Source organism: Alexandromys fortis, unplaced genomic scaffold, assembly GCF_014885135.2.
Source record: "Alexandromys fortis isolate MF-2015 unplaced genomic scaffold, M_Fortis_MF-2015_v1.1 scaffold_38, whole genome shotgun sequence".
NCBI classification, from domain to species: Eukaryota; Metazoa; Chordata; class Mammalia; order Rodentia; family Cricetidae; genus Alexandromys; species Alexandromys fortis.
In genome coordinates, this window is record NW_026067916.1 from 4004876 (window position 1) to 4022217 (window position 17342).

Sequence of the window (17342 nt, forward strand, 5' to 3'; positions counted from 1 at the left end):
CAATTCCCAGCAACCACATGGTGGCTCACAACCATCTGTAATGAGGTCTGGTGTCCTCTCCTGGCCTGCAGGCATACACACAGAATATTGTATACATAATAAATAAACAAATATTAAAAAAAAAGGTCTTAGTACAGTACCTGTTAGTGTTGTCAAAGGCAAGACAGACTCAGTATCTATGACGTCAGATGCTTGGATAAAGCCATGTGGTGAAGGAACGATAAGTATTGTTTCATCATCAATTGTTTGGTGAACTTGGTGTACTATGGTGGGAGATTCTAAATCCTAAATAATAATTAAAAAAAAAAAAGGAAACAAAAAAGATAAGACTTATATTCCCCAAGTACATCCAGGTCTGTTAGCACTTAGCGCTCAAATGTCCTTCATTTAAAAATTAGAACATCATAAACATCAAGACCCTAAGAAGATGAGGGTCTATGAACCTCAATACTCTCATAATGTAATGAATATTGATAAAAAGGATCTTAAACCAATCAATTGTCCAATGTCACTGACATATAGAGGAAATTATATTGCACTGTGGGATGTATTTGGAATCTATTATTACCCATACCACCCAAAGGTGCTCCAGGAGAGGATGTTAACAAAGGCCGCTCACTCTGTTGCCTGTGGAAAGGGTGCACTCCAGCGAGGAACTATGCTCAGGCACATCCAGCAACAAAAGCTAGTCCACTGATACCTTCTGAGTTTGCACTTTGTGATTTTAAAGAGAAAAGGCTACGGGAGTAGTGGTTCTCAAACTGGGTGGTTGCGAACCCTGTGGGGTCACGTATCAGATATTACATTTAGATTCATAGCAGTAGCAAAATGAGTTATGACGTAGCAATGCAATAATGTTATGGTTGGGGTCACCACAACAGGAGGAACTGTTATTAAAGGGTCGCAGCATGAGGAAGGCCGAGAACCTCTCCTTATAGTACCTGTGAGGGCCAAGGCAAAACTTGTATCATAGGCTGCAGTCACCTACACAGCTTACCTCAGAAACGTAAGCACTGGCTAAGTCAGAAGGCGGTTCTTCCTGCTTGAGGTCAGTGTCGGCCATTTCTTCCTCTGTTCTGACCATAACGCTGTTCATCAGTTCTGTGCTATTCTGGTTGCTGAACTTAGACACGTGAGTATTAAATGATGGCTGTATAGTCATCTTGGGCCGAGGAATTTCATCTGGGAACGTGTCTGCTTCTAGTGCGTCTGGAGGCTCAGGAAAATCGGACGCGTGCAGGTCGCCATCGGCTGTCAGTTCTGCTTGGGGGATGGAAGAAGTGAAGTCTTCAGCAGCAACAGTCTGAATAATAACTCTGGGGGTGTGACACTGCACGGTGACATTGTCACTGGTGTTCAACACATGTTCTGGCTGTAAAATAGTGAAGGACACTGTCAGTGACAGGAGCGAGTAACCTCCCTTCCCACACCTTTCACCTCTGCAACTACTTCCTCACTTTCTACAATCTGTTACTTCCCATGGAGTCCCTTCCTCTTGTAAATTCCCTGCTTGGATGGATGTGCATCTAGTAAGAGACAATCGTGGAGACTCGACATGTACCCAGTGAAGAATTCGGTGCAAAATACTGCATCCAAATCAAACAAGAAGTACTCTGATACCCAACCCCAATGGCTTCAGATTTCTATCAACTAATCCTGACCCACAATAGGCCCTGGAAATCACATGACATACGGATAAAGCATGAACAATGATCTGTTCAGGAGAAGCAGGAGCAGCCGCTGCCAGGGTTACTGTGGGACTTGTGGTCAGAGTTAGGGGAAGGCCTTGGCTTGAGCTTGTCTGAAGAAGGTAGGTGCCCGGAGTACCAGTGGGCTGTAAATGGAAAGACTAAAGAAGAAAAAGAGGCTCAACACAGGTACAAAACCTATGGATTTAGTTTACATCTGCATTTAGAATTAATTTTAATTTAGTAGCTAGCAGCATACTAACCAATCAGGAAGGTACACAAAGAGAATACTCTTCATTATATACTGTTTGAAATATCTGAGTAAAACATTTATCATGTCTTTTGTTCCCTGCATTTCTAGTTCTGGTTTCAACTAAGCACCAACACAGTAGGTTCTACCTAGAACTACCATAGGCAATGCAGGATCTCAATTCTCAATCATCTTTTTAAACTTTCCTCTGTGGTAAATAAAAAAACAGCAAAATGTCTCAGTGGGTCAAGGCACTTGCCACCGAACTTGAGTTGGATCCCCAGGCCCCACAAAGTGGAAGAGAACAAAGTCTCGCAAGCTATCCTTGGACCTCAGTCAGCACTAAGGCATGCACCACCCCACCCAACAGTGAGCTGCACTGACAGACGGACAGCACGGTTTTCAAAAGGAACACTGTGCTGTTTATTTACTTGAAATGTTTTTGTTGTGGAATAATTGTAGGAAACATTCATGTATTAAGGAAAATGAAGATGCCATTTGAATAGGTTGTCAACTAGCAATATATTTATCCTTTGAGATTTTATAGTGATAGAATAGGATTTAAACTGTTTAAGTGTCTCTATTAGTCCAGGTTATCTTAATAAGCTGCAGATTAAGTATTTTGTACTTTAGGGAGGGCTGGGGAAGTCTGTTTTTCAGTTCAATATTATCTTGGCCAAAATGTCTTTCCTGTGTCCTGGATCCCTACAGGATTTCTTACTGCTAACAAGGAAATAATACATGTTTCATGGGAAGGGTTGGTAGAATTAGAAATGACTATTAAAGTGTCCACCACCAATGGGAACTCAGTTTTTCTCTGCTTTCCCCAAAGTGAAAACCAAGCCTTTTTCTAAAGGTTACCAGTATTTATCATAGATAGCTAGGAATCAGTGCTAATACTGTATATAATCACAGACACTTCAAGTGTTTGAATACACTTAAGTCTATATAGTTCAAAATTACGTGTATTGCCTGCTGTTTGTGCATTCAGTCTGTGCCTGGTGCCCACAGAGGGTGCCAAATCCCCTGGAACTTAATTTATAGACGGTTGTGTTGGGAACTGAACTTGGGTCTTTTGGAAGAGCAGCGAGTCCCCTTCTGCTGAGCAATGTCTCCAGCCCCCGGCTATTTGTTGGGACTTTGTAAGTAAACAGCCTTAACAGCCTTTCTCCAAGACAAAATAAACAAGCATAAAGTTGTCCCAATCAGTATTAACACACTGTGTATTCCTACTATGAGGTCACTAATCTCAAGTCCAAAGAAGTTCTATCTGCTATCAGTGTTTAGTATACTGTACATTCCTACTGTGAGATCACCATGGTCTCAAGTCCAAAGATGGAAACAGAATCTTCAAGGGATTTAGCTAAAGGATGTTGACTAAACTATTGTATTAATACATGATTGAAAATAAATCTTGAAGTAACATGAGTGCTTATATTTTCTTAACAAAATAGGAACCAACTCTGGGCTTGCTTTAGGAAGGAGGACACGAACTGGCACTTTTGCTTCTTGAGTTTTCACTGCCCCTAAAAGAAAGCCTGTACATTTAAGTCATGACCCATTTCCCCTACCACTTATAAGCAACCAAAATTTACTTGAATCACATCCAGATATCCCTTTATTTAGGGAATTTCAAGTATGTGAGAACCAAGAGATTTTCTTTCACGTCTGGAGCTACATAAATCCATTGTTCAGCCTTAAAATGTACTGTAATATACTTGACTCATTGAAAAGCAAGTTAGTACACCGTGGATGAATGCTTGTTTATCTACCAACTGTATGGCTGCTTCAGCTTCTGCTACCTCCCAGTACAGTAATCACACCGCTAGCTCCAATCCCAAATTGAGCATTCAGGCATGAGTTCTGTGTTATTTTAGATAAACTTGCAGTTAGAATTTGGTCACTGATAACGAGTACGTAGTGTGTGCACATGTGTGCAAATGCATGTGCAGGCCAGAGGTCGACATAGGTGTCTTCCTCAATCTCTGTCCAGTCTCACTGAAACACAGCTCACTGATTTGGTGGACTCTTGGTCTACCCACAGTGGGGCAATACAGTTACGCTGCCGCTCCCAGATTCTTTACAAGGGTGCTGGGAATCCAAGGTCCTTTGTGCTTACAAAACAAACACTTCATCTACAGAGCCGGCTCCCCAGTTCCTGATAACTGGTAACATTTTTACAGCTAACAAAATTTGCAGAACTATAACCATTAAGGACTGGAACTGAACATTTTGTATACAGTGACTAGCATAAGAGCTATTCAACATACTCAGATATTACCAACAGCTCATGAAGTAAGTGCCCACTAATTTTTCGTAATAATCAGTTTGACTGAGCCAATACAAATCAATACCATTTACCCATTACTGTCATTTTCAGATGAAAAAAACTGCCTTATGTACATACAGAGAAAAAGCATGACAATGACATAAAAGTGGAAGTCCAATTTATGTCCAGTCTGTCCAGTTGGCCTCTGAATTCTAACTCCATCTAGATACCTCATCTTTCTTTTGCATAAAAAGAGCCAATAGCTATTATCTGAAGATTACTCACTGGAAGAATCTCAAATGTCTGTAGTGTTCCACTGTTTAGTGTTATTGTTTCTGAGTCAACAGAAGCAGCAGGGGAGTCTGTGGAAGCTGTAGTAAGAACAAGGACAATAATAAAATGCTGTGTGAAATTTCTCCAATGGAATCAGCTGTCATGAAGGAAATCACATACTGAACAATTTGCCTGCGAACCTGAAGTTATATACTGGGCTCATCTGGGATGGCACAGAGATCAGACAAACACAAGAGCTAACTTCAGCCCACTGTCAGCTCTACTAGACAGTCATGCCCACCCATAGCTTAATATGGTTGCTTTCACACGCCACAGAAAGCAATAATGACACCAGAGGGCTCATAAAGCATAAGAAAGATATTATCAGAACCTACAAGAGGTTTGCTAATAACTCTTGGTGTGTATCTGAAAGTGTTTCAAGAGTTAGGAAGCAAGAAAAATACACCAAGGCTAATCTGGAAAGAGAAAAAGAAACAGAGTAACAAAATTTTCTGGAAATTTTAGTAAGTACTATAGATGTGGACTAGAGGTCTCTAACATTAGGTATTAGTTCTAGAAACACTGCCTCCTCCATGGCCCCTGTAGTGATTTAATTCAAATTAATATTCAAACGTTTTATCTGTACTTCCTATAGAGTTGTTATGAGGAGCAAAAGCAATTTTAAAACCAAAAGAATATATTATAGTAATTCTTTTCAGAAGACCATATTTGATGGGGTCTAACGAGCACAATCAAGAGGCTGGGGTCAGAATGCTAACAAAAATGAATGGGGTGGAGAACTCTTGCTATACTCACACATCTTGTCGGAAGTAATAAAATACTCTTAAGAAGCTATTAAAAAGAGATGGTATGAATGAGTACTAAGGTTCCATTCATGAAATATTTGCTGTTTTCCTAATGGATAGTGTCATCCTAATGGTGGCTAATCTTTTCCATGTACAATTTATACTCATTAACAGCTCATCTATTTAGACTAGGAACTTCTGCTATTTTATAATTCTAAAACTATAAAATAAAAAAAAAAATGGGGGGTCAAATAAAGAGTAAGGCATGTCATTAGTTCAAATGTCTCCAAAACAGCTTTGTTTTGTGGTGCACGTGATCAAATCCAGGGCTTCACCACCCCCACAAAGGTACCTTGGATAGTCGCTGCATATACAGATATATGGTGCTCATGGTATCAACAGGTGCCCAGTGTTGTGTGTGTGCATGTCTGTTTGTCCTACTGACGGAAAGCACTATTAGCATCTTATAGATGAGGTCAAGAAACACTAAGCATATTGTAATAGGAGGGTATTCTGTAAAGACTCAGAATGCCTGGATGTGAACAAAAAAGTGCATACTGTGGGCAACAATCTTTTCACAGGCAAACAGCATCACGTAGGACCACCACCACCACCAAAAAAAGGGGGGAGGGGGCTAATGGTAAATAAAGACAGTTCCAAGAATTGGAACTCATTTCTTTTCTGTCACTAAAAGCAAAGAAATGTCAGAAAGGGGGAGGAAGGTAAACATGGAGCTGAAGTGAGAAACCTTTTCTCTATATCGCTGGGTTACTGAAATCTTCTAAGCATAAATCTGTGACAAGCAAAGATAACTGGGATTAAAAACACTTCCCTAAAGTAAACTGGCCCTTTACTACCTTAATTTTTTTTTTCAATCTTTTATAAAGATCCCATTTTTAAAATATACTACCTCAGAGATCCAAGCCTGTGTTGTTTTCATTCTGGATAAATTACAAATGACACGTCACACTGAAAACAATTTCTCTCCTAATCATTGATTTAGATGCCTATTTGATTAATGTCTATAAAAATCCCTATCATTAATTATAAAATCTAGAAAGATGACTTAGAAATACTTGAAACTGTTAGGTGCTTGAAGTTCCTCCTGTTACACATTCATTCTTGTGCAAATGTTAACTGAGTCAAACATAAAATTCCTTAGATCTCACAATTCATCAATTTTCACCAACACTCTAGAAGACTAAGGCACTGGAGCCGTTAACTAGATGGTAACGCCCAATGGCAAGGAGTCTTGAGGTGCCAACACTTACAGACGTGGGTGATCTGGACTGGAATCTGCAACGCTGCCATGGGGCTTGGAGAGATGGCTGTATTATCTTCCAAGCGGGCGACTCTGATCTGAACATGCTGTACACTGGAATTGCAATTACTGTTTGGAACTCCAGCTCCTGATTTAGTCTCCAAAAGCACTGGGTTGTTTTTTTGGTTCTCATGTAACTGTTTAAGACCTTTTATTAAGACTGAAGGGAGATGGGTAGACAAAAAGAACATGACTCTCCGACAGACCACCAGCTAAGCATCAAGGGAAGTAGGGTGGGAGGAGGGCAAGGAGGGAAAGTATTTGGAGTAAAGAGTTGTACACTGCACATGAGAACTGTCAAAATCATAAAAAAAGATTCCAACTAAAACCTGTCTAAATCTTTGGAAATATCCGTAAGAAATTAAAAAGGGATTAATTTTTTTTTTTTTTTTTGGAGATGGGAGTGGTCTTGCTATGTTGCCCAAGTTGGTCTCCAAATTTAGTCCTGTGATCCTGTAATTCTGCCCCTCAAGCAGCCTGGACTTAGAGACATATGCCACCATGCCTGCCCAGACTTTAAAATCACTAAAGTATACTGTTCTTGTCATCAGAATTGGAACAAAATGCAAGAGTGGGTAGACACTGTTAGGGGCATGGGAATAAACATCTGTGTTCCGGGGCTTCAGGCAGAACGGTGCAGGAGAACTACTTCCTAACGAGGCTAGCACACTGCTTCTATTTTTACACAACAACGCAGTCTTCTACCAATCACAGGTACTCAAGGTCCTCTCGTGGGCTTGCTTACTCTAGAACTTGCTCTCTTTGGCGGGTGTGAGGCGACAGTGTCTCGGTCTGTAGTGATCTGCCTGCCTTTGCTTTCTAAGCGCTGGGATTACAGGTGTGAACCACGATGCCCAGCCTCTGCTCTCACGATAACCAAAACCAACCCTCTGTAACGGGAATTCAAGTCAAGTCCCTCACCACTGAATTCTGCTTTGAAAACTGGAGTTAGAGTGCCATAAGAGAAATGAGTTTGGTAACCTAAAGGAGACTCTGTAACTCAGATTAGCACCTAAATGCAAAAAGGCAGTGAATGACAAACCTCTAAGCAAATCCCATTTAAGATCCCTGGAAACCCTGAGAGCCTAGTTTCTTAAAAAAAGGACAAAGAAAAGAAAAATGTAGGGTACCAGATTTTTCTCTAAATAATAAATATAGCCAAGGTATTTAAAATTAATCAACTTGTTTTTGAGGACAGTTTCTACTAAAGGAAACCATGTACAATTTATTTCCTTTTCGCAGTTGATGTGGAAGATGAACATGTGTAAGTGTGCCCTCCCCTACGGGTTCTGGACTTACAAATCACATGGACTCTCTACAAAAGGAAACAGGGCAGCTGAAATGAAATCTGCCATAATAGCCTACTAGCCTGTACATGAGGCAAAGACTCTAACCACTAACTTTCTAGGAGCAACTATAAGCAAGTAGTACATTACCAGGAAATGAAACATCTTTATGGTTTGCAATTTGCCTTTTGATGGTCCACCATTTACTGCGAAGCCACTGCGGTGAGCGGACACTGCTCCATCCCTCAGCTAGCAGATCCCAGTTGATGTCATTTTCATCGGCTACGTCAAGCTCTGCTATCCTACAGATTACAAAATAAATCGGTTAGACCTTAAATTTATTTACAAATCCTCCTCTTAGTACAGGTAAAGGGAATGGTAGGGAGCGGCAATGAGGGGCCGTGGCAGAGAAAGGACTCAAGCAGTCTAAGTGTGTAAGAGCTAAGGAATGAGACGCTGGCGAGAAGCGGAAGCAGCGCTGAGAAGGGAAGTGAGCAGACCAGAAATCACAACTGGATGGAGAACAGGCTGAGTTGTACAGTGCTGCCATGTTTTACAGTTTGGTTTCCTATTTTTGTTTCAACATAGGGTCTCTCTGTAACCCTGGCTGTCCTGGAACTCGCTCTATGTATCAAGCTGTCCTGAAGTCAGAGATCCAACTCTCAGACTCCCAAGTCCTGGCTATAGTTTGTTTTTAGAGTAAGTTATTTCTTGGCTGGGCTTTCCATTTACAAAGAAATCAACTTGTTTAGAAATTCACCATATATAAAAATAACTTAAGTTGAGAAAAACTTATAGCCGTGTGGTGGCGGCGTACATCTTTAATCCCAGCACTTGGGAGGCAGAGGCAGGCGGATCTCTGTGAGTTCGAGGCCAGCCTGGTCTACAAGAGCTAGTTCCAGAACAGGATCCAAAAGCTACAGAGAAACCCTGTCTCGAAAATCAAAAAAAAAAAAAAAAAAAAAAAAAAAAAAAAAACAAAACAAAAAAACAAACAAACAAAAAAACCCCCCAAAACCTTATAGAACAAAAGAAAAACAATAAATGTGAGGTTTTAATAGTCTGTATTTCCTTGCCTTGACTGATGATTTTGATGTTTAGCATGGACTAGTGTAACTCCTAACTTTAACGTTCTGTTTGTTCATTAGTTTCCATGGCTGAAACAAAGTGAAAACCAACTTGTCCCACCCTCTCCCCAGTGTCTTAAAGCTGCAGAAGTGTTTCCTTTGATGGAAGCCGATGGTGTGTGACTGTTAGACTAAGTCTCCATGGCCACCTCTCGCACAGTACCCAGGGACTGAAGAGACCCTTGCTCTGGCTTTCCCACAGGCCGCTGCTGAGGCACGCTGGTGGGACAATGAGAACCTCACTGCCACTGCCTTTGTCTCTGCACCTTGAGTCTGGCACTCTGCCTGGGCACTAAATCAACCATCAGGAACAAAAAAAGCTCAATAAGGTACTCAGGGTTTTGCACGTAGCTTTCCATGGCAAGGCTGTTTTTCACTAGGCATTCAAGGAAATCAAGAGCGAAGTCCATCAAGACATCTACAGAAATGAAGCAGGCTTTTGTTGTTAAAAGATTTGGAACCCAAACCTTAGGATGAGATTTATTTCATCTTCCTTGGTCCATTCAGTACCCCCACTCTGTTTCCAATTCAGGTAGTTGAGCCACTTAGAACGGCACTGCTTTTCTGAGCGGGTACCCACTCTTTCAGCTACAGCTGCCCAAGACACGCCCTGTGTGACGGTGTCACCTGGCTCCGTGCTTGTTAACTCATGAACCACCTCCGCAAGTCTCTTTTCTTCTTCTTCTGTCCATTTCCCTGAAAAGGAAATCACCCAGATTACAGCGTTATCTTTCAGCCATTACTGAATCTAGCCCTCTATGTCCAAGTTCAAATTCAAAGGATGAAGGAGCTCAGCTGATCGGTTTACTTTGTAACAGAACTCAGTTAGAAACCACATATACTCACTAGAATTATATTCTACTGGCTTTCATTTTATTACCTAAAACAACAACAAAGAATTATATCCTCAAGTTACATCAAGTCCTTTATATCGAAATAATAAAGTGGGAAGAACTTTACTGATGGCCCCACTGATAGGATAATAATTCTCACCACTTGCCAGCAGCACTGGAATAAACTTCAGAGGCTGTCTTATTAAGAGGGAAAGATACCGAATACACGCAGTGACATCTGTGCGCTCATCTACTCCAGAGAAAGTGCGGTTCATACCGCCATTTGTACAGCCCACCCCCAAGCCACTGTGACGATGACACTGACTTCATAGGCATTTTCATTCCATCTTTTCCAAATCTCTGAGCTGATTAACAACTAATGTTTCTCTTGCCTTTTTATGTAATGAAGCTTGAGCAGAAAAACAGAAAGGAACTTTAAAAAGAAGCCATGTTGTAAGGCCAGAGGGAAGCTGGCAGGCCCACCTCTCACGCTGCTCTCACGGAAGGGTACTGTTCCCCCAAACTGTGCTAACAAGTGAGTTCTGTACCCACAGAAGCAAACAGAACCTCTGGAGCTTCAAATAAAGCTTCTGCTTCATTCCGTACGCTAGCCACACCCAAGAATGAATGCCAGTTGGTGAAATTCATGGTCTTGCTGTCTTACTGGTAGCAATGACATCAGGGAGTAGAGGACATGGTCTTGATTTCACTTTAATTTTAAAGTAAGGGGTAAAGAAAAAGATGGTTTAGAATCTTAAGTTAAACTTGAGAACTTTTTTTTTTTTAATTAAAGACCTGAACATGTATTATTGTTTAGGAACATTAAGACCAAAGGAGATTTAGAGTGTCTGCTCTAACCTGTTTTACAGAGGAATTAAAGCTCGTGGAAATATTGGCAGAGTTTCTACAAACCACTGTTTATCACAAACTAGCTTGATACTTATCATCAATACATTTGTATATATTAAGAACTATATGTAGCCTGGCCAAGACACCAAAATACTAATAATCATAAATTTATGAAAAATAAAATTCAAGTTGGAGATCCACAGAAATATTCTTAACCTCTGAAACACACGCAGGTTCTTTCTGAGCTGTCACAAACACAGGCTGATGTTTTAAGTTCAGTTAGATGGGCTTACATCAAAATGACTTCTGTATGTCTTAAACTACAAAGCTTTCCCCAGTGGAGCCGTTCTGAACTGATACAAAACTGCAGCATACTAAACTTAAATGGTCTGAAAACCTAGTGTCGCTATGTCCTTGTTAACAATGTTCAGTGACACTGGATTTAAAAGCACAAATCCCAGTTGGCTTCATCTATCTAACTAGATAGAGAGATAGAAAGATCAGGAAATGACTGTTCAAATAAAGGTGACCGGCACACAGCCCCTGCAGGGCCAGACGGTCCGCGCAGCGCAGCGCAACGCAGCGCAACGCAACGCAACGCAACGCAGCACGCAGTACCTGTGTTGCAGGTGTCCTTCATCAGCCGGCAGCGGTCTTTGACAGAAGAGGCACTTCTTCCTAGGGCCGCCCCTATGGTTGCCCAGTCATTGCCGTGCTTTATCCGGAGCCTAGAACAAGAGTCTGCCAATCAGCAATTGGTTCAACTATTTCCTCCCTTTTAATCTCATCATTTATTCTTCATTCTCCTTCTTCCCTTTTGGAAGTTTGGTGGTTTGGAAGTTGTGGGCAGCAATACTTTTGAGAGCCAAAGTTTGAAAGAATGGCCTTTTATTGGGGTCCACAGTTGTCTGTGGGTGAAAAAAAAAAAAAAAAAACAGGCAGCAATTGCCCTTTTCCTGGGTCAGAGAAGAAATAGGTAACTTGGATATGGGTTTTAAAAAAGACCAAATTTCCCTCCGATTATTAACACTTCCCAGGCAAGTCCCAGAGTTTTTCCTTTGGAGCACATTCCTAACAAGCTCTCCTTAAAATCCCAACACAACTTTATAACAAGGATCTACTTTCAGTCTTCAGACTGTACTAACAGCCTTCAGTCAATGAAGCAACATTCATGCATCTGGAGAGTCACAGCCCTTACCAGACGGAGTCAACACTCACCAGATCCTGGTAATAAATTCCCTAAATTAAGTGTCCAGGCCACCGAAAACATTCATTTAATTCCTTTTGGAATCCCTATTGGTGATCTCAGCAAGCACCTAGTGACTGACAACAGGAAACTAATCTGTCTATTATGGGAATAGCTAATCTATAACTTCTAACAGAAATTCATCTTTTAACTGCCAAATAAAATTATGCCAGTCCGACAAAAAAGTTCAAAATTTCAGATTTAAAAGTTAAAAATAAGACAAAAAGCCAAATAATTATAATCAATAAAAACTTACTCCTTGAGCTTCTCAATTTCTTCAGGAGTGTATCTAGAAATTCAGAACAGTGGAAAAGAAATCAATGAAATATACACTGCTAAAAACATTACCAAAAACCAGTTTTATTTAGTGATCTGAACACGAAACAAAATAGCATATGGGTAATATTTGTCAAGTGTTTTAAAGTGAGTTAAAAGTTAAAATAAATGCTTCTAATTCTTAGAAAAAAAATAGTAATTACTTTTAGCTATAGTACACATATAAGCTATCATTTTCTCATGGAAATCCAACATTTAAAGTATCTACCTGCCTCATTTATTTCAGTTAGGTCTAGGAATTCTGAAATTACAACTGTTCCAAATAGACTTATGGATAACACAGTGCATAGTAAAGAGAAAAAAAAATCTTATTTTCTCTAGCTAGGCATAGAAACTCTAACAATCTTTTTCTTTATTGCCACAGCCAATGCAATGTTCTGTTTTATGTTTAAAAAATACATTTATCTGAAAATTCTATAAGGCTGTTCACTTTTTAACCAGTTGTACTGCATGGAAAGTTTCTGAAAGTTAGCCAAGCCATTCACTCTTGAGCCAACAAGTTCTTTCTGTCCAACTTCCTAACGCCTTCAGTTGATTCCCTTCAGGTTTCGGGTGTATTTTCTCGGGTAGCCTGCTAACAGGCTAGAGGAAACCAGCATTGGGAACTCACCAGTGTCTTTCAGGTCACACTGATGCCACCTGAAATCCCAGCGACAAAGCATCAGCAATATCACAAAATCACTCAACTATTTTGATACCTTTCCATAAATGCTACTGTTAGCAGAAATCTACTCATCATGGCTAAGCTATTTTCTACTCTGGTTTTATTTAAAAATAAATGAAGTCATTAACCTGGCATACTATATTCCTAAATCAAATAGGAAACAAATACTATCCATGAATCTAGAGTTTTTTTTTTTTTAACACTCCCTACATTTTTAACCACCCCAATTCTTAATTTCTACAAGGTAAACCCTGACAGAGTAAATTCAATCAAGTTAATCTACGTAAAGTAGTTCAGCTTTCTAATTTCTAAGGAAGTCCTATTCTGAGGTTTCTCCACATACTAACACTTGTAGGATAAAATTACCAATAAGAATCCACTTCAAGAAATAAATCAAAAAGCGGGGGTTCCCCATCTCCTTCCCCAGCTATGAGCGTTCGTACTTCCCCACGTGGTTCCTGTCGTCATACATGCGCAGCACTCTTCTGTAGACTGCGAACAAAGGCCGGTTCAGCCCCCATGCTATCGTCCTGTAGAAGTCTTTCCTTTCGTCTTTTGACATCTCAAAGATGATTTCTGTAGCATCTTTTATTCCGTGTGCCTGAATGGGTTACAGTTCTTTGGTTTAGGGATTGCTGAGATAATGCATGTGGATACACTCTGCTTGACAGCAGCTTTAACACTACCAGTCCACAGTGACCCTCAGAGAAAGACCACTGCTAGTCAGTCTACACTCTAAATAAACCTTAAGGTACTGCAGTAGTTATTCAAGCGTTACTGAAGGACACCAGAAATAAACTATCCAATTAAAACAACTCAATTTCAGTTTAAATTTTAAACTTCTGTTTAAATTTCATTTTAAATTTATAAAAAAATTAAAAATAAACTCAAAACAAGTACAAGGAAATCAAAACAAAATGAAGGTAAGTTTCAAATGGTTCTTTGAAAGGATGAATTAAAAATAAATTTTGAAATGATACATTTCTGGCAAAAATAAAAGGCACACATACTAGAGATGAAAGAAATGTGGCCTAAGTAGAGACACTACAGAGACTGAACATATGATCAATATGAACAATTTTATAATTCTGAATTTACATAAAGTGACCACACTCCTAAAAACAGTCAACTTACCAAAACGGATTCTGGAAAAGGTAGAAAATCAAAGACACATAAACAGAAAACTTAAAAAAAACCAAAAAACTGGTACCATAATCTCACCATAATAAAAGTTCCAGACCTAGGTGGTATTATGAATAAACACTACCAAACATTTAGGAGAAAGTAACTGGAGATAATTTCTGATTTTATTAGGCTAACATACCCTCAGTAACAAAACCCAATGAGGAACATTTCAGAAAATCATCTGGGGCAACAAGGCTTAAAGCCAACTCATCGTGACAGCCCTGGAGTCCCACTAGTTTAGGGTAGAACTGAGAGCTGATGAGCAGAAGCTGGTGTATGTTTTCAGAAACAATCATTACTGATGACTGATATCAGCACATTTACAGAAAACATGTAAAATTTCAAAATAGGTAAAAATACTCTAAATGATAAAACTCATACTGAATCAGGGTAAGCTGCAGACCTGATAAAAGAACATTTCGGAAATATATACTTAAGAGAATTATTTATAGGGAATATCATATATATAGTTAGCCACAAAGGTTTAGAGAAAAACAAACAAACAAGCACTGTATCAAGTTGCTGAATACCAAATCAATAAATAGACATTTGCATTTCTATACAAAGCTTATGTCTTCTATGGACAATATAGAATTTTAAAAAATATAATTCTTTTACAAAGAGAGTCGGTATAATTCCAATAAAAATTCTCTTAGGATTTCATTCTCTAAAAACTAAGTTTTTAAGAAAAGAGGGCTAAAAATAGCCAAGAAATCCACAAAGGGGCTTGCCCTGTCAGGTATTAGACTGTTCAAGCTTGTGTTAACCTGGTACAGGTTAAGGTAATAACAAGATAAAACTAGAAAGAACTTGGGAGAAGGACTTTCACCCTATACAAAATGCTGGGGAAACTGCCATCCATATATAAAAAGAACTGAAGACCTATTTCATATTAGTTGGGGAGGGAGATATTAAGTATAAAATTATAAAATATAATCAGGACAATAAATAAGAATAGATTCATACCTATGAGATGCTATTTTACACAAGCATGAAAAATCAAGTTTAAAATACTGAAATTAAGAATGTTTGTCCATTATATGTTATTCAAAAGGAAAGAAAAGAAAGACCCTAAATTATGAAAAGGTTTCTGTGATGAATTACCTATAAACCCTTGAGATACACCAAACATCATGAACATCTAGCAGGAGACAAAACAAAACCCATAGCAAAATGGGGAGAAAATACAAAGAGGAATTTAAAAAGGAATACAACGGCCAATAACCATCTAAAATTGTTTTACTTCAAAAATCAACCTAAAAAGAATGAAAATAATAATTCCTGTGTAATGAGCAACCTGAAATATATTTGTATAGTAAAATACAATGAAACAAGTCAATAGCAAAAAAAAAAATCACAATACTGAGCAAGAGAAACAATTTATGAAATACCAGCTTCTTATATAAATGTCAAAATCAAGTAAAACTGCAGTGGTACATCGTTTCCAAAAGTTTAGACTCTTCTCATTCATAGTTTCAGAATCGCAATTAAGCGCAGGTAAAGGCAAGCACTCTGTGCTTGGCACTGCGGGACAGCACGGACCAAGCATGCTGTCCTCGTTTCTGCTGTAGCAGTTTCATTATCATTTTGCCCAGTATTTGGGCTATCTGACACTTACCCAATGAGAATGCCCTGTTAAAATGTGGCTCCTAAGCATCTGATAAGATGAACTAAAAACAATGTTATCTTTCCTCCTTCCCAAGACTCCGGACCCCCCACACTGCCCACTCGTGTCAACCCCACATCAGTCTGCACACGAGCGCGTCAGTGATCCCATCTCCCTTCGCCAGGACTCCCAGCACTTGTCTATCTGCCTCCCCCTAGTCTGCTGTGCCTTGCAGACCATCTACTCAGAGCTGCTAGGTCAGACAGCATTTTTCTAATTCTCCAAATCTGGCCATCCATGCCGTCCCCACCAGGTAAGCACTGAGTCACTGTCTGTAGCATCCTCAGTTCCTCAGTGTATGGAACCAGGGGACAACTGCATTTTTCAACACTTATTGACTTGTTTCTTCAAAACAGCCTTGGTAAAAGAACTTTCGTCCATCATTTGTAGAGAATTTATAATAAAGAATGGAAGGGGTTTTTGTTTTGTTTTTTTGAGACAGGGTTTTGCTGTAGCTTTGGAGTCTGTCCTGGAACTAGCTCTTGTAGACCAAGCTGGACTTGAACACACAGAGATCTGCCTGCCTCTGCCTCCCGAGTGCTGGGATTAAGGGAGTGTGCCACCACCACCCTGTGGAAGTTTTTTTTAAGCTTACAGTTTACAAAGCTTACCTTAGCAAGAAAATTCAGCTTACGAACAAATGTGGTAGGCGACAATGTATTTATTATATATGTCAAATGATGCTAATAGCTAAATAAAGAATGCATACTCCCCTAGCCCAAGCCACGCTAACAATCGACACTTAAAATATCTGAATTATACCGCCTCAAAGGCATGCAGCAAGGCTCTGATGAGGATTCTGTAAGAAGTGTATAGGTCTCCACTACCAATCTACCATCTAACTAAGCTATCAGATTTTCTTTAAGGTTTTATTACTTCCCACTTCCTGTACAATATAGTTCTACTTATCTGACTTGTTCTTTGTGTCAGCTGCGGCAAGGCTACTTTTCTTGTTTCCAGCTATAGGGCTACAGTAATGTCCTGGGCTTGCCACTTAGCATTCATGCACAATGTAAGCTACACTTGGCCACTCTTAGCTCATAGCCTTTCAAGACTCAGCACATACCTTGGTACAGACAGGAACTGTCTGTAGTCATAGCACCACAAGGCTATGAGAAGGACTGCCACAAGCCCAAAGCTGGCCAGGATTGCAAGTCAACCCAGGCAACAGAGTAAGAAAGACCCTGCCTCAAAAAGCAAATCAAGTTCTTATTTTTGCTTAATTGTTCCAATCCTGGGAAACAACTCTTCCCTGAACTCTTAAGGTCCGTCCCTTGCACATCATTTGCAGGGTAGAAACCTTGCGTGTCATTTCTTGTTTCCTTTTTTGCTCAGAGAGATAGTACAATAGTACGGACTGAGAGGATTCCTGTTTCTGTTAACTCCTCAAACATTTAGTGAGGATGACAAGGATCACAAGCCTATGCTAACGAACTTAAAGTTGTTTTTGTTTGTCTGTTTAAAAAGCAATAGCACTAGCATGAGTTAAGCTGGGAAAAGAAGCAAACCCCCAGGCACGGACAAGCTAAACTCACAGCCTGCC

General features: G+C 39.7%; 1 protein-coding gene across 3 annotated transcripts in view; it reads right to left on the minus strand.

The window, feature by feature from the left end:
- The window catches only part of Dmtf1 (cyclin D binding myb like transcription factor 1), a 48141-nt gene that overhangs the window by 1497 nt on the left and 29302 nt on the right, over nt 1-17342 (minus strand). For 2 of the 3 annotated variants that reach the window (XM_050139722.1, XM_050139723.1), the window contains exons 8-17: nt 13392-13549; nt 12205-12237; nt 11321-11430; nt 9488-9716; nt 8044-8195; nt 6558-6767; nt 4493-4578; nt 1694-1849; nt 998-1372; nt 141-285 (exon numbers count right to left, since the gene is read on the minus strand). In XM_050139722.1, coding sequence (XP_049995679.1) covers nt 141-285; nt 998-1372; nt 1694-1849; nt 4493-4578; nt 6558-6767; nt 8044-8195; nt 9488-9716; nt 11321-11430; nt 12205-12237; nt 13392-13549 — 1654 coding nt within the window. The remainder of the gene's footprint in view (nt 1-140; nt 286-997; nt 1373-1693; nt 1850-4492; nt 4579-6557; nt 6768-8043; nt 8196-9487; nt 9717-11320; nt 11431-12204; nt 12238-13391; nt 13550-17342) is intronic. The other variant, XM_050139724.1, reaches the window with a different exon arrangement.